This window comes from Peromyscus leucopus, chromosome 1, assembly GCF_004664715.2.
Source record: "Peromyscus leucopus breed LL Stock chromosome 1, UCI_PerLeu_2.1, whole genome shotgun sequence".
Classification (NCBI taxonomy): Eukaryota; Metazoa; Chordata; class Mammalia; order Rodentia; family Cricetidae; genus Peromyscus; species Peromyscus leucopus.
In genome coordinates this window covers 175,734,173-175,762,096 of record NC_051063.1, presented here as the reverse complement: position 1 = coordinate 175,762,096, position 27,924 = coordinate 175,734,173, and the positions used below count along the sequence as shown (strand labels likewise).

The window sequence follows — 27,924 nt, the reverse complement described above, 5'->3', positions numbered from 1 at the left end:
CCGGACTTGACACCGAATTCCGACCTTTTCCCTGGGGTTGGCGCCGGATGCGGGCCAGCCTGACAGCTCCCTCTCTCAGCGACCAAGCGCCTGCCCCTCCCGTCCGTCCGTCCGCGGCGGTGGACTGCTGCGACAAGTCAACTTTCCAGACTGGAGCGTGCGGAGGAAGCCTTGGACCTTCCGCCCTCCGCCCACCCCAGCCACCAGACACCCCCCAACCCCCCACTCCACACCAACTCCCCAGTACGGGGTCCCGCCTTCCCCTTCCGCCCCAGGCCCCTCGATGAAGGCTCCGCCCCGTGACGTCACGGAGCCCCGTGCTGATTGGCCGGCTGCGCCGTCGTTCCCGAGACTTCCTTCTGGGCCGCTGCCGCCGACTTAAACTTTGAAGGGGGGAAAAAAAAGAGCCACCGCGCTGTGCGACCCTCCCTTGCCCCTCACCCGCCCCGCCTCCGGTAACGCTCCCTTCTTCGCCGCCCCTGACCCAACTTTTCTTCAACTTTCGCGACCTGTGAGAGTCTCTTCTTTCAGCCCTGGCCCTGGGGACCCCTCTCTCCCCATCCCTGAGCCAGTCGGGTCCCTATGATCCACTAGGTCCCTGACCAAAGACCAGAGCATCCTCGGGCCGCTCTGAGTTTGAGCCTGCCGTCAAACCCACTGGATCCTGGGATCCCCCTGCTCCGCTTTCAACCTTCTTCTCCCAGGGGCCTTGGATCGTGGGGGGTCTTTGATTCCAGGGACCCTGCCCTACCCGATTTTTCTTTTCTGGTTTCTTGCAGTCTTCCGATCTCTGGGTACCCTCCAAGCCACTACTTTTCTTTCTGATCTGTGCTCCCTTGACTCCGGGCGTTTGACCCACTAGATTCCTTTTCTCTCATTGCCCAGGATCCCGCCATCCTCCAGTCCCTCAACCTGACAGATTTCTCTCTCAAATGCCTGCGTTTTTACCACCACCGCACGAGAGCGCTCGGATCTAGGTCCCAGGTTCCTCAGCGAGCTCCGGGCGGCAGGTCGAGCTCCGGGCGGCAGGTCGGGGTCTGGCCCCCATGGCCGCCGCCCCCTCCCATGCCGCCGGAGTCCCGGGTTCTCCGGTGCCCGGGTCGCCTCCGCCCCCCGGGGGCTTGGAGCTCCAGGCGCCGCCACCTCCGCTGCCTCAGATCCCGACCCCGGGCTCGGGGGTCTCCTTCCACATCCAGATCGGATTGACCCGGGAGTTCGTGCTGCTGCCGGCAGCCTCCGAGTTAGCTCATGTGAAGCAACTCGCCTGTTCTATCGTGGACCAAAAGGTGGGTGCCTGGGGGCTCTCCTCATAAAGGAGAGGGGGCTTCAGAAGGGGCCCGGGGCTTGTTGGGAGGGGAGAGAGGGGTCTGGGTAACTGAGCCGAGGAGGGGCACTACTCCCCGCTTGTGTCCTCACTCCACCACTGGTTTGAGAGAGGCCCAGGTAGGGGTGGGGTGCTCCAGAGGCCTCCCCAAATTGCGTGTCGCTGCTTGTTGTTTTCTGCAGCGGGCAGGGAGGAAAGGGAGGGGCCTTGCCAGGTGTGGAGTGGGGAGGAAGGGGCAAGTGGGAGTTGCAGATCTGGGGGACCTCTTACGGTCCCACCCCGGGCCTCGGTTCTTTGGAAACAGTAGAAACCGAAGCCATCCTGGCCATGGTGATCGGGTGACATGTGTGGGTGTGTGGACAAGCTGCCAGGGCAAGCAAGGTCTCGAGGACAATCTCTACCCTTCCCCAGGCCTGAGATGGGGTGCGAAGGAGCAAGGCACTCCTTGTGTATCCCCTCGGCACCCCCAGAAGCACTGCGGACTTGACCTGCTCTCCTAACCACGGCTTCCCCATGCTCCTCCTAGCTTTAGATATCAAGATTCCTCCCCTGAGTGTCGAGAGGGAGCCAAGTAGGACCGGATCCCCAATCCTAGGAACGTTAACAGTTACCACCAGGGGGGATGGCGGGGTGGCGGCAACACCTCTGTGATCCCAGCAACTCGGGAGGCAGAGACAGGTGAACCTCTGTGAGTTCAAGGCCAGCCTGGTCTACGGAGTGAGTTCCAGGACAGCCAGGGCTACACAAAGAAATCCTGTCTCAGAAAACAACCAGAAGTTATGACCAGGCTGGTAGAGCACTTGCCTAGCAAGCAAAAGCCCTGGGTTCCATTCCCACCCCAACCCGCATCCCAGGGTGGTGGTGGTGCTTGTGTGCAGTTCAAGTGCCTGACTGTGAAAATGGGAGAACTTTGGAGTCCGGAGAAGTTAGATATTGAAATCTTTTCATACTAAGGCATTCAAGTATTAGAATCTGAAGTTTATAGTGTCGCTACATCGTAAGAATCCTAGATGACACTAATAATAATAGGACAGTTACAGTGGGAACCCTGGATTCTGGAATGAGAGCACATTGGAATCCAAAAACATCCGGATTTAGGCTTCTCTCAGGCTCTTGGAACTGGATCCTTGGGGCTTAGGGGAAGTAGAAGGAACAGGGCCACCGCCCCCATTTTTTCCAGCCGGTGAAACTAGTTTAGAAAAAGACCTCCCAGTTACTTTTGTAATCCCAGCCCTGAGAAGGAGCATCAGGAGCTGTAAGCCGGGCTAGGGCATTTCCAGACCCTGTCTCAAGGGGAAAAAAGAAAAAAAACAAACTAGATTAAGTCACCATGAGGGGCAAAGCAGTACTGGTTTTCTGTAGAAGATTGGGGTGGGGAGAGCCGCGCCCACCAACTCCCCAAAGTCCAGCCCAGCTCTCATCCTTAAATCAGCCGGCCTAATGGGAAGCAGGGCTGGGGCTCCTGTACATTGATTGTGCCTGGAGTGAAATTCTTGGTACCAGAGTTCAGATCCCCAGCCTCCCCTCCTCAGGCCCAGCCTAGTTTGTTTTCTGCTCTTCCCGGGGTACAGGTGCTGTTTAGGGCCCCTTCCTGCCTGCCTTCCGTCCCGGTGCCCCACCTGGGCGGTTTCACTTTCTGTTTTACGGGGTTTCATTTCCTGCCCCTTCCCAAGCTGGGACCCGGACACCTGGGTTTTGGAGCATTGGATGAGGGGGGGGCCTCCTTACCTCTAGCTATCTTGAGCACCCCTCCCCAAAACCCCTAGCCCCCCCCCCTTCCTTTCTAGTTCATTCTGCTCCAATACTGGGCTACGAGCCAGGTAACAGGGACAATGGATTCAGGAAGGAAGCTGGGGTGGAGATGTGGCCGAAAGAGGAGGGGGTGATCACTCAGTGTCCCGCCAGCTCTGGAAAGTTCAAAGTGTCTATTCTGCCCCTGGAGCCTTTAAGCCGCCTCCCCCAGCTTTGGCCCTCAGCCGTGTCCCCCCCCCCTCCCCCCCCCCCCCCCCCCCCCCCCCCCCCCCCCCCCCGCCAGTCGCGCCACCAGACTGGCCAGTGCTCCGACCCAGCACACCTGGGGCCCCAGCATCCTGCTGGCGCGAGCTGGGGTTGGGAGGGGCCAGGCAGGAAGCGGTGGGCTGCAGGGTCTCGGTTTCCGGGGGAAACAGCCAATTCTGCCCCTAGAGGGTTCAAGGAGGCTGCGGCTGCCGCAGGCAGCTCTGAGCTTTTCTGTCGCCACCCCCTCCCTGCCCCTCAGTTCCCGGAGTGTGGCTTCTACGGCCTGTACGACAAGATCCTGCTCTTCAAACATGACCCCACATCGGCCAACCTCCTGCAGCTGGTGCGATCAGCTGCAGATATCCAGGAGGGCGACCTGGTGGAGGTGGTTCTGTCGGGTGAGAAGCGGCGGTCACCCTGGGGGCGGGGCCTCGGGCACCGGGGGCCAGGCCTCTGGGAGGGGTGGCTGAGGGTGGGCATGGTGGGGCTCACCTGTAACCCCAACGTTCCTGAGGCACAGACAAGAGAAGCGCTGTACGTGTAAGGCCAGCTTGGGCTAAAGAGTGAGACATTTGGGCTGGACAGTTGGTTCAGTGGTTAAGAACACTTGTTGCTCCTTCAGAGCACTGGGGTTTGAGTCTCAGCATTCACCTAGGAGCTCACAAACCGTAACTCCGGTCCCAAGGGGATCCGACGCCCTCTTCTGACCTCCACAGGCATAAATGCTGGCAAGACACCATACACATAAAAAACCGTAAAGTCAACGATCTTAAAAAGGTGGGGAGGAACTCATCAAGAGGTGTGCCCCTTTAGAAGTCTCGGGGAAACCAATTAGCTAGTTTATGTTTATTTATTTGAGATAAGGTCTTACTATGTAGCCCTGGGTGGCCAGGAACTCAAAGAGCTCCTCCTGCCTCTGCCTGCCTCTGGAATACTGAGATTAAAGATGTGTACCGTGGGACCCAGATGGTTAGCCCCCTCCCTTTGTGATACTGGGGATTGAACCTAGCACCTTGCACATGCAAGACAAGGTCTGTACCAGTGAGCCATACCCTCAGCCCACCAAAACTGTTTTACATTTAGTGTGTGTGTGTGTGTGTGTGTGTGTGTGTGTGTGTGTGTGTGTGTATACAGGAGAGCTTCGGAGATTTGGGGTGTGTGTGTGTGTGTGTATGTGTGTGTGTGTGTAGAGGACAACTTCTGGGAATTGATACACCAAATGGAGCTCATGGATCGGGACTCAGATCATCAGCGTTGGCAGCAAGCACTTGTTTATTGCTGAGCTGTCTCGCTGGCTCCAGGACTATTTTGTTCTATTTATTTATTTTGGTTTTTTTCGAGACAGGGCCTCACTATGTAGCTCTGGCTGTTCTGGAACTCACATCTACCCTCTGGTTCAAGTGTATGTCCCTCCTTGCCCACAGCCTCGGCCACCTTCGAGGACTTCCAGATCCGCCCGCATGCTCTCACTGTGCACTCGTACCGCGCTCCCGCCTTCTGCGACCACTGTGGGGAGATGCTCTTCGGTCTTGTGCGCCAGGGCCTCAAGTGCGATGGTGAGGGGCTAAGGGACGGGGCGGAACCCGGGAGGTTGGGAAGGCTGGGGCTGGGACTGGGCTCAGGTCAAGGGGTGGAGCTTAGAAGATGGGCGAGGCGAACGCTGAGAGAGAACTCGGGAGGAGGGTGGGATTCAAGTCTGTGGGCGGAGCCCAGGGGGTGGGGCTAGTGGGCTAGGTTAGGGCTCTTGGGCTCTGGATGCAGGGCCTAGGAGATCCTTGGTAACTGAAGTTAAGGGTTCCTGGACAGAGCAGAGGTCTGGTTCAGGTCTGGAGATAGAGCATAGGAAGATGGGGCCCCTAGAGTAAGCATTTAGGGAATTTTTTTTTTTACTTATTATTTATTTATATGTTATATGCATGGGTGTTTTGCCTGACTATATGTCTGTTGCACCACGTGCATGGGCTTTAGGAACCGAACCTGAGACTCCTACAAGAGTAACAAGTACTCTAGCCACTGCTGAGATCTCGAGGTGAGGTGATGGAAGAGCCAGCCCGTGTCAGTCAGGGACCAAGCAAAGAAAGAGAACAGAAGGAGAGAAATAGCAACTATTTATCTGGAAGAACTGGCCTGTAGGACTTCGAGGCTGGCCAGGGCAGCCTATCTGGGATCACAGGCTGAACTCTACAGGCTGGGAATCATTATAGCTCTTCACAGCTTTGGGTCTAGTGAAAATCAGGGGCGTTCATCAACCAGGCTAGAATCAACAGGATGTGGACTTGAATCCAGTACACAAAATACCTTCAGCTGCAGCACTGAGTCTTGGGGACTTTTGCTGTGGGAGGCAGGACAGTACACCTGTGTGCTTAAAGCACAGGGTGATTTCTTGAGATGGGGGGCCATGCCTAGTAGTGAATGCAGGTTTGGGCTCTGATGGTCTTGCGCCCCCTACAGGCTGCGGGCTGAATTACCACAAACGCTGTGCCTTCAGCATCCCGAACAACTGCAGCGGGGCTCGCAAGCGCCGCCTGTCATCCACGTCTCTGGCCAGTGGCCATTCTGTGCGCCTGGGCAGCTCCGAGTCCCTGCCGTGCACAGCTGAGGAGCTGGTGAGGGGCCGGAGAGTGGGGAGGGCTGGAGGCTGGGGCCTGATGGGGCCAGGCAGGTGCTAATACGCTCATCCGTTCCTTCCACCCTCGCTGTTGGGTAGAGCCGGAGCACCACCGACCTCCTTCCTCGCAGACCCCCCTCGTCGTCGTCCTCCTCCTCGTCCTCTTCCTTCTACACAGGCCGTCCCATTGAGCTGGACAAGATGCTGATGTCCAAGGTTAAGGTGCCACACACCTTCCTTATACACAGCTACACGCGGCCCACCGTCTGCCAGGCCTGTAAGAAGCTGCTCAAGGGTCTCTTCCGCCAGGGCCTGCAGTGCAAAGGTCAGTGGGGCCAGCCGAGAGGACTGTGGGTCTGACAATCCCGCCCAGAGCAGCGCAGGGTCTCATATCCGTGTCATCCTGGAAGCCACTGGAGTTCTGGAACCCTAAATCCTTGCAAATCTAGATTCCTAGAACAGGATAGAATCCTCACTCTAAAACCCAAGAATCTGAGAGTCAGGGAACCTTAGAACCAGGAGATTCAAGACTTCTGGAGCTGGGCACGGTGGCCCATGCCTTTAATCCCAGTACCTGTGAGGCAGAGGCAGGCGGATCTCTGTGTGGCCAGCCTGGTCTACAGAGAGAGTTCCAGGACAGCCAGGGCTGCACAGAGAAACCCTGTCTCAAAAACCAAATCTATATACAGATATATATTCAAGACTTCTGGAATTACACACCTGTAATCCCACCCAGCACTTGAGATGTTGAGGCAGGAGGGTCAGGAGTTTAAGACTAGCCTCGGCTACAAAGTTTGAGGCCAACCTGAGCTACATGAAATGTTATGAGGAGGCTGGAGACGTCGCTCACAGAGTAGAGTGCCCCCCTAGCACACCAGAGGCCCCGGGTTCCAACCTCAGGACCCCACCTTTGAGCCAGACAGTAGCCCACAAGCCTATAATCAGCCTGGGAGTTAAGTCACCTCCTGCCTTACCCAGTTCCTGGCCAGCTAGGCTTCGGGAGATCTTCAAAACAGCAATGAAAATATCTGGAAGAAAGAGGAGAAATAAAAAGGCCCAGGCCATTGGGATGGCTCAACAGGTTAAAGGCGCTTGCCGCCAAACCTCATGACCTGAGTTCAGTCCCTAGGCCCCACGTGGTAGAAGGAGAGAGCCAACTCCTACAAGTTGCCCCCTGACATCTACACGGACATTATGGCACTCATGTACACACCTGTGCATGCATACACCCCCACCCCCACCCCCAATTAACTAAATAAATACATCTAATAAAAAAAAAAAAAAGTTTGTCCTGATGGCCCATGCCTATAAACCCAGCACTTGGGGGTTGGAGGCAAGAGGATCATGCTTGGCTTCATAGCAGGTTCTGGGCCAGTCTGAACTACCAAGAGACCCTAGCTCAGATAGATAGATAGATAGATAGATAGATAGATAGATAGATAGATAGATAGATAGATAGAGTCTATACTTGTGGCTCTTACCTGTGGAGCTATCGCTTCAATCTTAATAGTATAATCCTAGTGCTATTGATGCTGAGGCAGGAGGATTGCCAGGAATTAGGTGCTAGCCAGCCTAGGCTACATAGTGAGACCTTGTCACGCACGCACAGTAACTCTCTCCTTTCCTGCCCATCCCCTCAGACTGCAAGTTCAACTGTCACAAACGATGTGCTACCCGCGTCCCTAACGACTGTCTGGGGGAGGCACTCATCAATGGAGGTAAGACTCTCGGCATCCAGGAGGGACGGGGCGGGACAGGATGGAGGCCCTTCTGATGCCCCTGTCCCCAACAGACGTGCCGATGGAGGAGGCCACCGATTACAGTGAGGCCGACAAGAGCTCCCTCTCAGACGATTTGGATGACTCTGGTGTCATCCCAGGCTCCCACTCAGAGAATGCTCTCCATGCCAGCGAGGAAGAGGAAGGCGAGGGAGGCAAGGCCCAGAGGTACCCAGGGCCCCTTTAGGAGGCTCCCCACTCCCGGCCCCCCACAAGCCTCTGCTTTCCTGTCTCTAAGATGGCTGATGTTAGTGTATGATTGAGTCCCGCCTTATCTTTGGGTCCTCTCTATTCTTTTCTTTTTAAAAAACATTTAATTTTTTTTGGAGGGGGGGAACAGGGGGATGTTCAAGACAAGGTTTCTCTGTGTAGCTCTGGCTGTCCTGGGACTCGCTCTGTAGACCAGGCTAGCCTCAAATTCGGAGACCTGCCTGCCTCTGCCTCCTGAGTGACGGGATTACAGGGTTTTGCCGCCACTGCCGGCTTCTTCCTTGATCATTTAAAAGATTTTGTTTTTGCTTTCTTTCTTTTTAAAGTTCAAGGACAATTTATTAGCGTTGGAAAGAAAAACAGCCAACTGTACATCTCAGCCAGTGCCCTGAGTGGTTAGGTAGAAAAGAGAGAGAGCCTTGCCTCTTTGAGCTAGGATCCAGGAAAGGTGGCGTGTTCAACAGTAGCGGTGAACATGCCGCTGTGTGGCCAGAGGGAGGCAAGCTCAGGGCTTCCAAGACAGGGTCTAGATGCCAGGTCGCAATCACTGGAGGTCGTCTGTAAGCCAGGCTCTGTGCCCAGCTCCTTGGAAAGCTGGAGACTGCGGCACAGAGCCGTCAGGTACTTGCTTAGACAGCCTGCTTTTGTAATATTGTAGTACTGAGGCCAGAGCCCAGGGCCTTCTGTGTGGCGGACAGGTGCCTAACCTGTAGCTGGCTTGAGAAGCTGGCCTCCTCAAGAGTCACCTTCCTGCTGGGCTGGGGCTCAGTTAGGTACAGTGCCTGGCTAGCCAGCAGGAAGGCCTGGGTGACCCCTAGCCCTGTATAAACGAAGTGTGGCAGGGTACACCTATAGTCCAGGACTCAGGAGACGGGGGCAGGAGGACCAGTGCCAGCCCAGGTCACACGGAATTCTCTTAGAAGGCAAAGCCAGGGCCTGGAGAGACGGCTCAGCGGCTAGGAACACTGGCTGCTCCTCCAGAGGATCTGGGTACAGTTCCTAGCACCCCGTGGCCAACCACCTGTAACTGCTGTCTCAAGGGATCTGACACCCTCTTCTGGCTCTTTCAGGCACCATGCTGAGCAAGCAAAACACTCGTACACATAACATAAAAGAAATCTTTTTTTCCTATGTAACCTTGGCTGTCCTGGAACTTGCTCTATAGTCCAGGCTGGCCTTGAACTCAGAGGTTCACCTTCCAAGTACTGGGACTAATAAGCATGCACCACTATGCCAACTAAAACAGATAGATCTAAAAAGAAAAATAAACTTAGCCAGGTTAGCAAGATGGTTCCGTGGGTAAAGGTGTTTAATCCCTGTCAGCCACATGACTTCACAGAGTTGTCCTTCACCTCCTTCTCTTTCCAGTGATGGAACAGACCCCCCCCCACACACACACACACATAAAATAGTAAGCGAAAAGAATCCTGGGGGCGGGGGAGGCTAGAGGGTGGCTCGGTGGTTAAGAGCCCTGTTGCTCTTACAGAGGACCTGGGTTCAGTTCCCAGCACCCACGGCAGGAGGCTGACAATGACTGTAACTGTTGCTCCTGGGGATCTGACATCCTCCTCTGCCGTAAGGCACACCCACACACATGGCATGCGATCACACACACAACACTGAAAATATTTTTTTCTCAAATTATAAAAGCAAGAGTCCCCTTGCTATGAAAATCTAAAAACTCAGTAGGCAAAGAAACAGCATTTTCACACGACTGCTCAAAGTTGTCCCTGTGGCCCCAGGCAGGACATTATTTTTGCGTGTGACATCTAACATCTGGCCCGTTCCTCCGCAGCTCACTGGGATATATCCCCCTGATGCGGGTGGTACAGTCTGTGAGACACACGACCCGGAAATCCAGCACCACCCTGCGCGAGGGCTGGGTGGTCCATTACAGCAACAAGGACACACTGGTGAGTTGGGAGTGGGATGGGGGTGGGGCTAGTTAGGGTGGGTGGGGACAAGTGGGCGTGGCTAAGTTTCTGGGTGGGCTGGAAGAACTTGAGTTGACAGGGATCCCCGAAGCTTGTATGGACAGAATCTCCCACCTTGTGGTCAGAATTATGGATAGGTGTCTGGGTGGGCGTGGTCAGAATGGTGGATGGGTGTCTGGGGGGCGTGGTCAGAATTATGGATGGGTGTCTGGGTGGGCATGGTCAGAATGGTGGATGGGTGTCTGGGTGGGCGTGGTCAGAATGGTGGATGGGTGTCTGGGGGCGTGGTCAGAATTATGGGCGGGCCGGGAAAGTGGGTAGGTGAGGCTATCTGGGTGTGACTAGATTTATAGGTTTGTTGAAAAAGCTTGAGCGGATGGCATACTCGGTGGCCAGATGGGTGGGGTCTAGGTGGGCGGAGTTAAGAGAGGGGAGGGCTGGGAAAGTCCAGGTTAAGGTGGGTCTAAGCGCCGGGCTTCTGCAGGCCGTGCTAGAATCGAGGGTATGTTAGAGGAAGGAGGCTGGGCAGGATGTGCAGCAGGATGGGTGAGGCTGAGCAGAACCCCAGTCCCAGCTAGGGGAGGAGCTCGGCTGGGGAGGAGCTCGGCTGGGCATTGCGTTTGCAAACCACCTGCCTGTCAACCTCACCCTGCCCCTGACTTTCCCTCAGAGGAAGCGGCACTACTGGCGCCTGGACTGCAAATGTATCACCCTCTTCCAGAACAACACGACCAACAGATACTACAAGGTGGGCCTGTGTCCTCCCTCTCTCCTCCTCCAGCAGTGGTCACCCGGAGCCCTTTCAACTCCCACGATCCCCCACCCGCTGTCTCCTTGCTTCTAGTTGTGAGGCCAGGGCTGCCCACCAGCCTCATGCGTTCCAGCTGGGGAGCAGGGCAGGTTCTTAGGCCTCCCGTATCTCACCTGTAAAGAGTCTCAGATACTGGTTCTGCCCCCCGGCCAGTGTGAGAATTAAAAAATAATCTGTGGAAAGCGATGAGCTTGGGGCCTGGCTTGTGCAGGACCCCTGATGTCATAGCTGGACTGGCCTGGCATTTAGAGATCTGCCTGCCTCTGTCTCTGGGGTTAAAGGCGTGTTCCACCATGCCCGACAAGCCTGTGAGTACTTTGACATTCGCGGATGGCCTGCAAGTTTGCCTTCTCCGCAGCTCCCCTGTGAGGCCCTGGGCAACTGTCTCGGCTTCTACACGGTTCTTCACAGTAGTCTCTGGGTGTGACTTTGCTTCTCTGTAGCTGGGGGCGTCTTTCCTAAAACCTTCAGAGGCAGACATGATGATGAGTCTGTGATCACAGCATTCTGGGGGGTAGAGTTCCAGGCCAGCCTGGGCTACATGAGACCCTGTCTCAAAAAGTAAAATACACTCATACATAAAGTCACCAGTGTTCCAGTGACTCCATTGATCTTGGAATGCAGATCAGGTTCCCCGGGGCTCCGCCATGTCTTCCTCGACATGCCCAGGCCTGCATCTCTCTTACCTTTTCTTGTCTCTACCTCACCACATAGCTTGTTACATAAGTCACTTTCTCTTTTTTTTTTCTTTTTTGGTTTTTCCAGACAAGGTTACCCTGTATAGTCTTGACTGTCCTAGGACTTGTTCTATAGACCAGGCTGGCCTCAAACTCATAGAGATTCATCTGCCTCTGCCTCCTGAGTGCTGGGATCAAAGCCGTGTGCCACCACCAACTATAAGTTACTTTTTCAAAGCCAGGGTCCAACTTAGGCCTGGTAAGCACTCTACCACTGAGCCACACCCCAGCCCCTCACTGGGGGATTCTAGGCTGGGGCTCTACCACTCAGCCACACCCCCAGCCCCTCACTGGGGGATTCTAGGCAGGGGCTCTACCACTCAGCCACACCCCAGCCCCTCACTGGGGGATTCTAGGCAGGGGTTCTACCACTGAGCCACGCCCCAGCCCCTCACTGGGGGATTCTAGGCAGGGGCTCTACCACTGAGCCACGCCCCAGCCCCTCACTGGGGGATTCTGGGCAGGGGCTCTACCACTGAGCCACACCCCAGCCCCTCACTGGGGGATTCTAGGCAGGGGCTCTACCACTGAGCCACACCCCCAGCCCCTCACTGGGGGATTCTAGGCAGGGGCTCTACCACTGAGCCACGCCCCAGCCCCTCACTGGGGGTTCTAAGCAGGGGCTCTACCACTGAGCCACACCCCCAGCCCCTCACTGGGGGATTCTAGGCAGGGGCTCTACCATTGAGTCACACCCCAGCCCCTCACTGGGGGATTCCAGGCAGGGGCTCTACCACTGAGCCACACCCCCAGCCTTCTTTCTACTTTTTGTTTTTGAAGCAGGGTCTCACCAAGTTGCTTAGGTTGGCCTTGAACTTGTGTCCCTCCTGCAGCAACCTTCCCTGTGACTAGGATTATAGACTCATACCCCTGAGCCTGGCTGTCACTCAGGCTTCCTCTCCCCTTTTCCTCCCTGTCTTCCTTTCTTGGTGCTTCGCCTGCACCAAGTTCCTGCACGTTCTCTCCACCGCCTCCCTCCTCTCTGCTGTTTGGATCTCCTTTAGTCTCATGGACTTTCCGCACATAGGCAAACGCTGCAGTTCCTTGCTCCAGACCTTTCTGTGGCTGCTCTCTCGGGCCCTTAGACAAGATCCAGTCTTCTCTGTATGGCCCCTGGTGTCCTTGTGGAGCCTCGTGTCCTTCATTTTCAAATACTTACCAAGTGCCTACGGTGTGCCGGAGACCGTCCCATGTGATGGCACAGCACGCTTTCCGGGACCTTTGCACATCCTGTGCCCTGGCTTCTGCCAATTGGCTGTTCCTATGGCTAATATGGGCACTGCTGGGAGACCTTTCCTGACCTCTGTGTAGACCAGGCCTGTCGTCCTTATTGACTGTGGCTTTTATGTGGCCCTCTTGAGAGCAAAGGAGCCACAGGGATGGCCCACCAGGCTGGCCCGTCCTGACAGTCCCCTCCGTTGCCAGGAAATCCCACTGTCTGAAATCCTTGCCGTGGAGTCGGCTCAGAACTTCAGCCTCGTACCTCCGGGCACCAACCCACACTGCTTCGAGATCATCACGGCCAATGTCACCTACTTTGTGGGCGAGACACCTGGCGGGGCCCCAGGAGGGCCGAGTGGGCAGGGGACAGAGGCCGTGCGGGGTTGGGAGACAGCGATCCGCCAAGCACTGATGCCCGTCATTCTCCAAGATGCACCCAGTGCACCAGGCCACACACCGCACAGTAAGTCCCCACCCAGGGCGCTGTGAGATGACTCTGGAAAGGCTCGTAGGTGTCCTGGGGAAAGGGCTGAGCCCGGAGGAAGGCTGGGTGGGCTGGGGCCTGGGTTTGTGTCTCTGTGCAACCCTTACCCGACCTTGGGGGTGTCGCCTCTGAGACTAGCCGTGGGAATTGTCCGAGTCCGTCTTCTGTACCAGTCAGTAGGGCAGGACTGAGAAGAAGAAGCCGGGAAGCCAGGGGCACTTTACCCGAGAAAGCACAGCTCTGGTACAGTGTGGACCAAAGAGAGGAAGCAGGAGCGAGCCTTCGGCACATGAGCGCCAGAGGGAGGCCAGTGTGTCAGGAACACACAGCCTGGAGTGGGTCAGAGCCGCAGACAGATGATGCCTGCATCAGCCTGTGTGTCTGTCACAGAGGCCCTGAGCTTCCCCGAGGGTATGGAAAAGCTGTGGCAGAGCCGAGTCTAGAGGAGGGACAAGGTCCCTCTGGCTTTGTTGAGTGGGGATTACATACAGAAAAGGACAAGATTGAGTCGGGCATAGATAGCACCACGCACTTACTGTCCCGGCACTTGTGAAGTGGAGGCAGGGGGATTGCTATGAGTTTGAGGTCAAGCAGTGATTTCAAAGCCAGACTGAGCTCTCCCGCAAGATTCTGGCAAAGAAGAAAGAGTAGGAGTGGGAAGAAGAGGAAGAATGGAGAGAAAGGGCGCTGGAGAGGTGGCCCAGTGGTTAAGGACCTGCTGGGTGACCGCCTGTAACTCCAGGGGCTCCTGTACTCGTGTGTGAGTCCATGCACACACAGACATACACACCCACACCTACACAAACACACCTAAAAGTAAAGATAAAACCTTTTAAAAAGAGGAGAGGGAAAGGGGCAAGACTGGGACAAGGAGAAGAGGGACGAGTCTGGGGTAAGTTGTAGGTGGGGGGTGGTGACCCGTAGTCTAGATGGGACTGTTGTGGGGTGGGAAGGGGAGACGAGGAAGAGAAGCATTTGGGTGGCAGAAGGAACAGGACTTGGTAAATGCCTCAGTTGAGTTTGCAATGTGATGGGGCAAGTTCCAGGGAAGTTGCCGAAATCTGTTGCGGCTCTCCCTCCCAGCCTCAGTTTCCTGCTCTGTTAACTGGGACCAGCACGCCTCCCTTCCTCGGGCACGGAGGTGCAGGAATGTGAGGTCCCGTTTGGAGTCTCTCGGTACATCTGGTCTACCTCCACCACACACACACACACACTTGTATTCCCAGTTTGTAGATGAGGAAGTTAAGGTTCAGAGTGTAGCCTCGGGAGGTACAGGTGACAGCCGTGCTGAGCCTGGATCCCACTCGCTTGTCTCTCCCCTCCTCCTAGGACGGGCTTCTCTGAGTATTTCTGTGTCCAACAGTCAGATCCAAGAGAACGTGGTAAGTCTCCTGCCACCGTGGGGGCAATTTCCTTCTGTCTTCATTTCATTTTGGGTCATCATGACAAGCTACCCTGCTCAAAGTGGCTTGGGGGGCTGGAGAGATGACTCAGCAGTTAAGAGCCCTCGTCCTGAAGAGGACTTGGGTTGGATTCCCAGCATCCACCTTGGGCAGCTCACAACCCTCCCCTGTAAACGCCAGCTCCAGAAGACCCCATGCCCTCTCCTGGCCCGCTCAGTTACCTGCAGTCCTGTGCACACACATATTTAAAATAAATTAAAAAATAAAACAATTTTTATTCTACTAAAATTAAAAAGTAAACTCTTTATTTTGTTGAACTTTAAAATAAAACAAACCTAATTTGGAAATCAAATAAAAAATTTTAAAGCAACTTAGGAGAGACAGGGTCTCTTTCGGCTCGGAATACAGCCAATCACTGCAGGCAGCTCAGTTGGCAGGACCTGGAGGCAGCTGGCCACATCTGTAGTCAGGAGCCGAGTGGAATGCGTGTGTGCCTGCCTGCTGCTCACTCATTCCTCCTCCTCTATACAGTCCAGGACCCAGAGCCAGGGAATGGTGCTGCTCACTGTTTGCCCAGGTCGTTCCACATCCATTATAAGACAGCCCCCTGCCCCAGGCCAGCCTGGGCTGGACCCTTTTCAGCCAGACAAAACTACCATACCTGTCAGCTCTCCTCCGACCTCCGACCTCCTGGTCCCCTGTCTCCTTGACCCTCTCACCTCCGGTTTGCACCCCTGACCATGCTGTCTCTACCTCACAGGACATCGCCACTGTCTACCAGATCTTCCCAGACGAGGTGCTGGGCTCCGGGCAGTTTGGAGTGGTCTATGGAGGTAAGGATGCCACAGGGCTGGCTCAGAGGCTGCCCGGGGTCAGGTGGTGCCATGCCCTCCTTGCTGCCTGTCTCCTGTTTTGTTGGAGCCGGGAAGCTGGACCCCAGGTACAGAGATTTGCAGGCTCCTTTTCTCATCAGGGAAACCAGTGGGCTTCCTGCCTGTTGTTAATAGGAGATGTCTTAGTTAGGGTTTCTACTGCTGTGATGAAACACCATGACCAAAGAGCAGGTTGGGAAGGAAAGGGTTTCTTTGGCTTACACTTCAGCATTGCTGTTCATCACGGAAGGAAGTCAGGACAGGAACTCAAAACAAGGCAGGATCCTGGAGGCAGCAGCTGATGCCGAGGCCATGGAGGGGAGCTGTTTACTGGCTTGCTTCCCCTGGCTTGGTGAGCCCGCTTTCTTGTCGAACCCAGGACCAGCAGCCCAGGAATGGCACCACCCACAGTGGGCTGGGCCCTCCCCCGTTGATCACTAAATGAAAAAATGCCTTCCAGCTGGATCTCACGGAAGCATTTCCTCAGCTGAGGCTCCTCCCTCTGATGACTCTAGCTTGTGTCCAGTTCACACACAAGACCACGCAGTACAGGAGATGTACATTCTGGCTTCTAATTGGTTATGAATATAGTTGTCCATGTTATCCTCCCCCTCCCCCCAGACAGGGTTTCTTTGTGTAGCCACTTCGTAGCCCAGGCTGGCCTCAAACTCAGAGATCTGTTTGCCTCTGCCTCCCAAGTGCTGGGTTTAGAGGCGTGCGCCACCACATCTGCCTTTACATTGCCCTTCTTAAAGCTCTCTCTGTAACTATAATTTGCGGTTGTGACCCTTTTGCCTCAGTCTTCCAAATGCTGAGATAACAGGATTATACCACCATGCCTAGCTCGTTTATCTTTCTTCTTTCTTTCTTTTTCTGGGGGTGAAACCCAGGGCACCCTGAATGCTAGGCAAATGCCCTACCACTGAGCCACACCCCAGCCCCTCACTGGGGGATTCTAGGCAGGGGCTCTACCACTGAGCCACACCCCAGCCCCTCACTGGGGGATTCTAGGTAGGGGCTCTACCACTGAGGCACACCCCAGCCCCTCACTGGGGGATTCTAGGCAGGGGCTCTACCACTGAGCCACACCCCCAGCCCCTCACTGGGGGATTCTAGGCAGGGGTTCTACCACTGAGCCACACCCCCAGCCCCTCACTGGGGGATTCTAGGCAGGACTCTACCACTGAGCCACACCCCAGCCCCTCACTGGGGGATTCTAGACAGGGGCTCTACCACTGAGCCACACCCCAGCTCCTCACTGGGGGATTCAAGGCAGGGGCTCTACCACTGAGCCACACCACCAGCCCCTCACTGGGGGATTCTAGGCAGGGGCTCTACCACTGAGCCACACCCCCAGCCCCTCACTGGGGGATTCTAGGCAGGGGCTCTACCCCTGAGCCACACCCCCAGCCCCTCACTGGGGGATTCTAGGCAGGGGCTCTACCACTGAGCCACACCCCAGCCCCTCCCACTTTTACTCTCTAGCCCTGCCCTCCCATCCTTCATACTGAGAACTCTTCAGAGAAACCTTGAAGGCCTCTAACATCTTTGCTCAATTCCATCTGGGTCCCCATAGAGCGGTAGAAGGGACCGGGAGGTTCTGACCTCTGATCCTTTGCCTTTCCTGCGCCCTGCCCCCAGGAAAACACAGGAAGACTGGCAGAGATGTTGCAGTAAAGGTCATTGACAAGCTGCGCTTCCCCACCAAGCAGGAGAGCCAGCTCAGGAACGAAGTGGCCATTCTCCAGGTGACCCGCAGGGCCCGTGACCCGGCCATGCCCTTGCATGCAAAGAGCCCGCCCTTCCGCTTACTCCTTTTAAGCATAACCTGTTATGAGCCACAGTCTAGGGATGATCAAGTTAGGCTTCCTGGAAGAAAAGATGTCCATGCCGGAACTGAGAAGTGTTCCGAGCAGAGAGGGACCAGGACCAGCCCGTGCAGGTGACAGGAAACCCTAGAGCCGTGGAAGAAATGAGGCCAGGGAGGAGGGCAGAAAGATACCAGCGGGCTTTCTTTAGCGGTACCTAGGGAGCCATAGGAAGATCTTGTGGGCTAGGGGATCAGCGGTAGAGCATTTGCCTACCATGCATGAGTACCAGAAGGAGAAAATGAATCAAACAGAAGCCAAAGCAGCAGAACTTGCTATCTTCCCAAGCTTCCTGCGTACCCTCCTGCCGCCCAGGCCTTCCCCCTAAGTTCACACGCAAAGACCCTCGAAGCGCTTTCCACCTCTTGCCGTGCTGATCCTCAGTCCTGACCCCTCTTCCCCCGTTTCCCGGACAGAGTCTGCGGCACCCCGGGATCGTGAACCTCGAGTGCATGTTCGAGACCCCTGAGAAGGTGTTCGTGGTGATGGAGAAACTGCACGGGGACATGTTGGAGATGATCCTCTCCAGTGAGAAGGGCCGGCTTCCTGAGCGCCTCACCAAATTCCTGATCACGCAGGTGCGCTGCGGGCCGGCCCCGGGGCGCCCCCTGGCGGAGGCCCGGAGAACAGGCTGCTGCCTTGGGCAGAGAGTTAAGAGAAATAGATGGAAATCGTATTAATAGCAGTAAAAGATAAATTATGGAGGGACCGAAGCGGGGTGTGGTGGCGCACGCCTTTAATCCCAGCACTTGGGAGGCAGAGACAGGTAGATCTCTATGAGTTCAAGGTCAGCCTGGTCTACATAGTGAATTCCAGGATAGCCAGAGCTACGTTGTAAAACCCTATCTCAAAAAGAAAAAAGAAAGAGAGAGAGAGAGAGAGAGAGAGAGAGAGAGAGAGAGAGAGAGAAGAGAGAGAGAGAGAGAAAGGAAGGAAGGAAGGAAGGAAGGAAGGAAGGAAGGAAGGAAGGAAGAAAGGAAGAAAGGAAGAAAGAAACGACACTCAGGTCTCAGTAAACCATAATATTATTGCTCTCCCTGTGTCAGCCCTGCCCACTGTGGTGACAACCACCATCCAAGCAGACTAAGGCTATCTTAGTCACAACTGTGTCTCAAGTGCTCCCCAACCTGGGACAAGCATGGAGCAGAATCTGGCAGAGCATTGGTGGAAGAACCCAGTGAAGGATTGAAAGATTGAAAGAGGAGGGGAAAAAGCCCATTTGCCCCTTTCATAATAATAGCTCTTATTGACACTGTTTTAATAAGCTTCCCAAGTGCTGGGATTCAAGGTGTGCACCAGTACTCCTGGCTTCACTTTCTTTTCTGAGAAAGGATCTTGTGTAGCCCAGGCTAGCCTGGAACTTGCTATGTAGATGAGGATGATCTTGAACTTCGGGTCCTCGTGCCTCTCTCTATTCCCTGAGAGCCGAGATTACGGACCTGTACCACCATACCCAGTTTGTGCAGTGCTGGGACTCAAACCCAGGGCTTTGTGGGTTCCACAGAGAGCAGAGCCACATCCCCTGACATTTGCATATATGTATATATGGACTCCTATAGTCCAGGCTGGCCTCTGACTTGCATCCAAAGATGGCCTCAAACTCCTATCGTGCCCCCCCCCTTCACTTTGCAAGTGCCGGAAGCACAGGTGTGCTCCACCGCGCCCAGCTCCTCACTGGCCGAGTGGCCAGAGCTGTGGGACAGTTTGAATACACCTCTGGGCAGCCCACTGGTTAGCTCTGTTGGGAGAGCGCTTGCCTGCCTAGCGTGCACCCAGCCTTGAGCTGAGGCTTCAGGATGAACTGGGCATGGTGGCACAGACTACTACGGGAGGCGGGCGGGGAGATCCGGAGGTCATGGCCATCCTTAGCTGTGTAGTGAATTGGAGGCCAGCCTGGGCTACCCGAGAGCCTGTCTCAAGAAATAAAAAACAATGTTTATTGTCTGAAACTTTTTCCATCTTTTCCCACCAACCAAGTGGGAGGATGTGTGCTTTCACACTTCTTACTAACGCTGGATAAAAATAATTGCCAGGCTCAGGAGATTTCATACTGGCTTTTGGCTTTTTGAGACAGGCTCTCATGTACTTGATGTTCGCCTCGCATGATTCTCCTCATTATCCGTCCTGCTGGGGTCACAAGTGTGTGCTACACACTTGAGTTATTTTTTCTATGTTTTATGTCAAATTAGTACTTTTTTAAAAAATCATTTATTTATATTATTATCTTTATTTTAGTTTTTCGAGATGAGGTTTTTCTGTGTAACAGTCCTGGCTGTCCTGGATCTCGCTCTGTAGACCAGGCTGGCCTCGAACTCACAGAGATCTGCCTGCCTCTGACTCCCGAGTGCTGGGATTAAAGATGTGCACCACCACTGCCTGGCTCTTTCTTCTTCTTTTTTTCCTTTGCTGCTGCTATTGTTGTTTGAGACATGGTCTCCTATATCCTGGGCTGGCCTTGAACTTGCTATGTAGTCAAAGAGGACCTTGAATTCCTCCACCTCCCCAGTGCTAAGAATCCAAGCATGAGCTACCACATCCACCTTACGCAATACTGGGGTGGAACCCAAGGCTTTGTGCGTGCTAGCTAGGCTATCGCTTCACCCATGGCTTTCATTCACCATGGAGGTTTTTTTTTTTTTTTTTTGGTTTTTCGAGACAGGGTTTCTCTGTGTAGCTTTGCGCCTTTTCCTGGAACTCACTTGGTAGCCCAGGCTGGCCTCGAACTCACAGAGATCCGCCTGGCTCTGCCTCCAGAGTGCTGGGATTAAAGGCGTGCGCCACCACTGCCTGGCCACCATGGAGTTTTAACCCTTGCCGTGTTCAACATTCCCTGGTGTGGTCTGAGTTTCAGTTCTCCCTGGAGCGGCCTCCCCTCTGCCTCGGACTCTGTTCACTCTGGGACAGCTTTTCTGTTAGCTACCATGCATCCTATACTGTACTTTGCTGCTGCTCTGTCTGTACACCCCCATCAGTATCCCTGGATTTGCTAGGCACGGTGGGAGAGGGAGACAGAGAGCCACATCCTGACTATGGAAGAGGGAGCTGAGTGTTTTCAGCAACCTAAGTAGTTTCTTTCCTCTGGTTTTCCATTTTGTCCTGCTCTGTCTCTGTCTCTTTCTCTCTGTCTCTGTCTTTCTCTCTGTCTCTGTGTGTGTGTGTGTGTGTGTGTGTGTGTGTGTGTATGTGTGTGTGTGTGTGTGTGTGTGTGTCTGTCTCTCTCTTTCTCTCCTTTCTCTCTCTCTGCAGATTTCTGTCCTCGGAGCTCTTGCCTGCTCCACCTCTAAGTGCTGGACCCACTTCTTTGCCCCAGGAACGTATTTAGGCCCCACCACCCCCCTTCCAGGTAGGTGTGGTTAAGTCCTGAGCTCAGCAGGACATGGTGACACAGGCTTGTAACCCTAGCACCCAAGAGAGGTATAAAGATCCATCAGTTCAAGGCTAGCTTTGGCTACATAGTGAGTCTGGGGCTAGCCAGGGATGCATAAGACCCTGTCTTAAAAATAGAACAAGAGGTTAGGCAGTGGTGGTGCACGCCATTAATCCCAGCACTTGGGAGGCAGAGGCAGGTGGATCTCTGTGAGTTCAGGGCCAGCCTGGTCTACAGAGTGAGTTCCAGGACAGCCAGGACTGTTACACAGAGAAACCCTGTCTCTAAAATTAAAAACAAAACAAAAATCTAAAAATTAAATTTTATGTGTGTGTGTGTGTGTGTGTGTGTGTGTGTGTGTGTCTCTGCATGTCTGAGAGAGCGCATGCATGCACGCACACATATGTGAGGCGGGGGAGGACACATGTCATAGTACACATGTGTGGATGAGGACAACTTGCAGAGGTCGCTTCTCTCCTCCAACACGTGGGATCCAGGGATTGAACTCAGGTCATCTGGCTTAGTCACAAGCTCCTTTCCCTGCTGAGCCATCTTGCCAACCAAAACAAGATTTGCTGTTGTTTGTTGTTTTGTTTTGTTTTTGAGACAGGGTCTTATCATGCATGCAGCCTTAGCTGCCCTGGAACTCCCTCTGTAGCCCAGGCTGGCCTCGAACTCCTAGAGATCCATCTGCCTCTGCCTCCCGAGTGCTGGGGTTAAAAGCACGCACCACCACGTCAGGCCTCAAAATGTATTCAATTGCACCCCGTGTCTTGGAAGCCCTTGCTGTGTTCATAGCTCGTTAGGATTCTAGGCTGGGTCTTCCCACGCTCCCCACTGCAGCCCGGCCTTTCTAGAGTTCTCCATCAGGCTCGTAACTGTGGAGGGTAAATGGTTCTACCGTTTCTGGGATTCCTTCCTGAGAGACGCCCTCACCCAGGTAGCATCCTTAGGGGTGCAGGGGAAGGCCTGGGTGGGGCTCGGGGGTGTGGACATCGGGGCTGGTTCTCTCCTTCCTGTCTCACTGGCCCTGCCTCCTCTCCTCAGATCCTGGTGGCCTTGAGACACCTGCACTTCAAGAACATCGTCCACTGTGACTTGAAGCCGGAGAATGTGCTGCTGGCATCCGCCGATCCGTTTCCTCAGGTCCGTTGTGTCCCCTCCTAGACGGCGGCAAGCCCTGACAGCAAGGGGGTGGGCAGGGACTGACAGTCGAGATGCAGGTGAGCTCCAGACCCTAGGTGACATGGCCTCCTAAGGCAGGGGCTCCAGCCCACCCCCGTTGCATCCCGCCTGCGTATTCTGGGCCTGCAAAGGGACCACATGGCGCTGGGTACCCTCTTCCCTGCTGTTATGTCTAAGCCAGTTTGGTGGTGCTGCTGGCCTTCATGGTCCATGGTCTAGCTACAACAAAGAGAAAAAGACAAGAGGTACAAAAAATGTATGCATCCCTTTCCTTCACTGACACAGTAGAGAAAGTGGCCCACCTCACTTCCCTTACATCCCATTCACCTCACTCACCTTCTAGGGATGGAACCTAGGGCCCTGCTCATGCTAGGCCTGTGCTCTGCCACTGAGCCACACCCCAGGCCCTCACTGGGGGATTCCAGGCAGGGGCTCTACCACTGAGCCACACCCCCAGCCCCTCACTGGGAGGTTTTAGGCAGGGGCTCCACCATTAAGTGAATCCAATCCCTTTTAATTTTTATTTAAGATAAGGTCTCAGTATTTTCCTTGAAAGCCCTCTCATGCTCAGAACTTCTTTTTCCTATCTATCTATCTTATCTATCTATCTATCTATCTATCTATCTATCTATCTATTGTTTTTCAAGACAGGGTTTCTCTGTGTAGCCCTGGCTGTCCTGGAACTCACTCTGTAGACCAGACTGGCCTTGAACTCACAGAGATCTCCTGTCTCTGCCTCCCGAATGCTGGGATTAAAGGCATGGACCACCACTGCCTGGCTTTTTTTTTTTTTTTTTTTTTTTCTTTTTTCTAATTTACTTAGTTTTATTTTATGTGTGTTGGTATTTTGCCATGGGTGTTGGGTCCCCTGGAGCTGGAATTACAGACAGTCGTGAGCAACCATGTGGGTGCTGGGAATTGAACCCGGGTCCTCTGGAAGAGCAGTCAGTGCTCTTAACCGCTGAGCCATCTCTCCAGCTCTTTTTCTTAATCTATGTTTGTTCTGCATTAAAAAGTAAATAAGTTGAGTTGTTCAGGCTAGCTGTGAACTCAGTCTGTAGTCCAGGCTAGCCTTGAACTTGTAATCCTCCTAGCTCTGCTTCCCCAGTAGCTGAGATTACCACCAGCAGGAGCAGATTCTGCATGCCTGGTTCCCCAGAAAGTCCTAGAAGTTAACCCATTCCCAGTATGGAGGCATCAGAGCCCTTGCTAGAAAGCATGTGCCCATTCCAACTGGACAAGGCTTCTAGAATGTTGCCTCTGTTCCCTCTTCCAGTCCATACACCCACCTATCCAGTAGGAACCACCAACAAAGGGTCATTCGGAGGCTGCAACCCATCCTAGGAGGCAGACAGAGGGCTTTAGGGAGCGCTTAATAGAAATTTCTTCATACTGGGCACAGTTCAGTGAGCTGCACGCGGATGATCTCACGCCATCCTCATGCTCGCCCTTTGAGGCAGGTGCTGTTATGTTCTTCCTTGTGTTTGAGATGTGGAAACTGAGGCACAGAGAGGGGACGTCACGTGACGTGACATCGCTCAGCTAGCGAGTGGCAAATCCTAGATTTGAACCAGCATTCAGTGTTGTTCGGCATACCGAGGTGGCGGTGGTGTGGACGCACGGTGGGTGGGGGAGGTGACGTCATCATCCCTCACCGCCTTCGCCCGGTCGCCTTCGCAGGTGAAGCTGTGTGACTTCGGCTTTGCTCGCATCATTGGTGAGAAGTCCTTCCGGCGCTCGGTGGTGGGCACACCCGCCTACCTGGCCCCCGAGGTGCTGCTGAACCAGGGTTACAACCGCTCCTTGGACATGTGGTCCGTGGGCGTGATCATGTACGTCAGCCTCAGTGGCACGTTCCCCTTCAATGAGGACGAGGACATCAATGACCAGATCCAGAACGCAGCTTTTATGTACCCAGCCAGCCCCTGGAGCCAGATCTCATCTGGAGGTGAGCCTCGGTGGACAGACTAGGAAACAGGGAGGTGGGGAACGAGCCAGGCCCCAGACTTCACGGGCTGTAAGCATGGGGACGAGGGGGGCTCAGTGGGTGTGGGAGAGCAGCCGAGTGAGGCTGTCAGAGATGTGGGGGAAGCTGGGCCTGGGTGGGCGGAACTACAAAGCAGTGGGGGTGGGGGTGGGCCCGGGCCAAAACGTGGGTGGGACCGTAAGAGGGGGGTGGTCAAAGAGGCGGGGCTGTGCGAGTGGGTGGAGCTATGAGAGTGAACCCTGGAGGGGCAGGTGCCTTGTGGGTAGACCCTGGTACCAAGGGGAGGTCACGGTGGCTTGAGACTCCAGGACAAGTACAGAATCAGGGTACTGGGGAGACTCAGGGAACTTTCTTTTCTCCTCTCTCTCTCTCTCTCTCTCTCTCTCTCTCTCTCTCTCTCTCTCTCTCTCTCTCTCTCTCGTTATTTTATTTCATGTGCATGGATATTTTGCCTGCATGTGTATATGTGTGCATCAAGTGCATTCCCACTGTTCCTGAAGGCCAGATGTGGGTGTCAGATCCCCTAGAACTAGAGGTACAGGTGGTTGTGAGCAGGGAACCTAACCTAGATCATCTGGAAGAGCAGCCAGTGCTCATAACCGCTGAGCCATCCCTCCCGCTCCAGGTCTGTCTGTCTGTCTCTTTCATTTACTTTATGCGTATGAGTGTTTTGCCTGCATGTATGCATGTGTGCCTGGGGACAGAGAGGAGGTCAGAAGAGGCCATCAGATCCCCTACAAATGGAGCTACTATGGATGGTGGTTGTGAGCCACCATGTGGGTGCCGGGAACCAAACCCAGATCCTCTGCAAGAACAGAAAGTGCTCTTCACCACTGAGCCGCCTCCCCAGCCCTATCCGATGTGTTCTTTTTCTTTTGCAACAGTAGGGATTGAGCCCAGAGCTTCATGCATGGTAAGTGCTCTATGGCTAAGCCATACCCCCAGCTCTTTCGTTGCGTTTTAACCACAGGGTCTACTAAACTTCCCAGGCTGGCCTGGAACTCATTCTGTAGCTCAACAACAGTGCAATGCTGGGATGAAAGGCCCTGAGAGCCATCAGGCCTGGCTGAGACTCAAGCTTTAACCGTGATATGTGGTTTGGAACTCCTGAGACAGACATCTGGGGCCCTGAGGATGGGGTGCAGCTTGTCCATGTAGCACCCTGAGAGGAATGAGACCAGAGGAAGCCAGAGTGGCCTGCACGTGGGTAGAGCCTTTCTAGAGAGAGGCTGGAGCTGGACTCTGTGAATGGAGCAGAGATGAGCCTGAAGCGTGGAAATGTGTCCAATGATGAGGCGACCCAGTCTAGGGGTGTGGCTTTGGGGTCAGGTGTGGGATAGGACATTTGAGAGGATGAGAGCCATGGGTGGGCTTGTTTGGTTTGGTTTAGCTGGCTTTGGACTATGTAGCAGAAGAGAACTTTGTACTCTCCATTCTCCTGCCTTCACTTCCCAAATGCTAGGATTACAGGCTGATGCTAGAAGAGCCTGGGAAAGCTTTGTCTCCATTGTTCCTAGCAACACAATGCAACAGCTATTTACAGAACATTCCATTGTATTAGTAAAAGAAATCTATGTCAGAGTATACGGCAGTGGTAGAGCCCCTGCCTAGAATCCCCCAGTGAGGGGTTGGGGTGTGGCTCAGTGGTAGAGCCCCTGCCTAGAATCCCCCAGTGAGGGGCTGGGGTGTGGCTCAGTGGTGGAGCCCCTGCCTAGAATCCCCCAGTGAGGGGCTGGGGGTGTGGCTCAGTGGTAGAGTCCTTGCCTAGAAACCATCCTGAGAGGCTGGGGGTGGGGCCAGGTCCGTGGTAGTTCTCTTGCCCAGGACCCATGAAGTGCTAGGTTCCCTCCATAGCAATGTAACAAGAACACCATCCTAAGTTATCTAGAGATGGTTCTTAGCAAGCAGGGAGACTATGCAGAGGCTGTATGCAAACCTCTGCCGTTTTATATAAAGGACTTGAGCATCTGTGGAGTTTGGTATCCATGGAATCCCTGGAGATATCGCCCCTAGGCTTACATGGGCCCGCACAGAGAAGCCTTGTCCTTCTAGATGCTCTGTCAATGACAGAGGCTCAGTGGGGCCCTGGCTTAAACACCTGACACTCGGTGATCTTCCTTTTCACAAAGGCCGGAGCTTCTGTCACGGGGCCTTCTGAGGACCACGGTGGCTTCTGTGTGAGGCAGACCTTTGTTTTCATTTTCCTTTTGTCAATATGGCACGTTACTGTTCGCTCCCTGCTGATCCCAGTGATGTCAGGATTCCATGGGAAATAAATGTTTTCACCTCAAAAAGTACACTCATAAAAACTGGAGCTAGGGGGCTGGAGAGATGGCTCAGAGGTCAAGAGCACTGGCTGCTCTTCCAGAGGTCCTGAGTTCAAGTCCCAGCAACCACATGGTGGTCTATAATGGTATCTGATGTCCTCTTCTGGCATGCAGGCATACATCTAGACAGAACACACATACATTAGAACAATACAAAAATAATAAAATAAGGATTTATTTTAAAAATTAAGGGGAAAAAAACAAACAAACCTGGAGCTAGAAGGGCTGGACAGATGCCTCAGCAGTTAAGACTGCTTGCACCTCCTGCAGAGGACCTGGGCGGGTCCCAGCATCCATGGCAGGTGGCTCACAAACGGCCTGTAACTCCTGCTCCAGGGGATTCCAATTCTCTCTTCTGGCCTAAGAGGGTACCTTCATTCACATATACAGATACATACATACATATAAATAAAAATAAAATAAAAATTTTGTTTGGTTTGGTTTTTGATACATGTAAATAAAATAAGTTTGGTTTCCTTTGGTTTTTGATACAGTGTATCACTCTGTATCCCAGGCTGTCCTTGAACTCACAGAGACCTATCTGCCTCTCCTACTGCCTCCCAAGTGCTGGGATTAAAGACGTGGACCACGACAACCAGCCCCAAAATAAAATAATTTTAAAAATGTAAGCTGGTCATGCTGGCATAGACTTATAGTCTCAGCAATTGCCAGGTGTAGCCCACACTGGTTTCGAACTCCTGATCCTCCAGCTTCCGGCTCCCAAGTGCTGGAGTGGGGCCACCGTGAGTGGTAAGATTGGTAATTTAATGAGAACAGCAGGGCTAAGTGTTTGGTCACCTGGGCCAGTGCTGGAGAGATGCCTTTGAGGCAGGCAGGGTGGGGTGCCCTGCTGGAAGGAGCCACCCGTGGAGCTTCTTCATCTGTCTCCTTCCCCCACAGCCATCGACCTCATCAACAACCTGTTGCAGGTGAAGATGCGCAAGCGCTACAGCGTGGACAAGTCTCTCAGCCACCCCTGGTTACAGGTGACGTACCGAGGGGGCTGGAGGGAGCGGCAGAGCTAGGTCTTTAATTGGCTGGGTGAGGGGGGACGCGATTGACCAGCCTATTGCTGGGCTGTGGTTGGGGCTGGGGCCACGCCGCTATTGGCTGAGCAGGTTTGCGGTGCTTTACCATCATTGGTCCCCGCGGAATCTACGCCGTTGCTAAGATTGCAGTTCTCTGCCCGGCCTGTGGTACCCGAGCTAACCCAGTTCTTCCCGGCCCAGGAGTACCAGACATGGCTTGACCTCCGAGAGCTGGAGGGAAAGATGGGCGAGCGATATATCACGCATGAGAGTGACGACGCGCGCTGGGATCAGTTTGTGACCGACCGCCTTGACACATCTGCAGAAGGGGACCTGGGTTGCGCCCGGCTGCCGCAGGACCATGAGATGCAGGGGCTGGCTGAGCGCATCAGCATCCTCTGAGGCCAGCATTTCCCCCTGGGCTGCTTCCTTTGGAATCCTGCGCACCATCCCTGAAGCGGACTATTCTAGGGGTTGGGAAGCGACTTCCCGCATAGACTGAATGGGGCGATATGCAGGGGGACTGGAGAAAGGGGCGTCAGTCACTAGAGCTTTCTGTCTTTCCAGACATTGACATAGGCTCTTCTGGGGCCATGGTCTTAGTCTCTGATGCCACTGCCCTAGGCCGTTGCCCGCCAGAACGACTATGTAAAGGAGGCGCCGAGGCTGGAGGGATAAGCCTGTGGGTAAAGGCGCTTGCCACCAAGCCTGACAACTTGAGTTTGATTCCTGGGACCCACCTGTTTGAAGGAGAGAATGGACTCCTGCCGGTTGTCCTCTGA

The 27,924-nt window shown here is 54.3% G+C and overlaps 1 protein-coding gene across 2 annotated transcripts; it reads left to right on the top strand.

Moving 5' to 3' along the window:
- Positions 1-332: 332 nt before the first annotated feature.
- Prkd2 (protein kinase D2) lies at positions 333-27,924 on the top strand. 2 transcript variants are annotated; one of them, XM_028854925.2, is made up of 19 exons: positions 333-455; positions 886-1,286; positions 3,582-3,720; positions 4,747-4,878; positions 5,774-5,928; positions 6,030-6,255; positions 7,571-7,648; positions 7,723-7,876; positions 9,714-9,831; positions 10,523-10,600; positions 12,826-13,084; positions 14,435-14,487; positions 15,269-15,341; positions 17,022-17,128; positions 17,665-17,826; positions 21,663-21,761; positions 23,481-23,748; positions 27,015-27,100; positions 27,344-27,924. In XM_028854925.2, exons 2-19 carry the CDS (start codon positions 1,047-1,049, stop codon positions 27,542-27,544), a joined length of 2,628 nt encoding a protein of 875 aa, XP_028710758.1. In that variant the 5' UTR covers positions 333-455; positions 886-1,046; the 3' UTR covers positions 27,545-27,924. The 2 variants fall into 2 exon arrangements, with proteins under 2 accessions (XP_028710758.1, XP_028710759.1); XM_028854926.2 differs by having other exon boundaries at positions 333-511.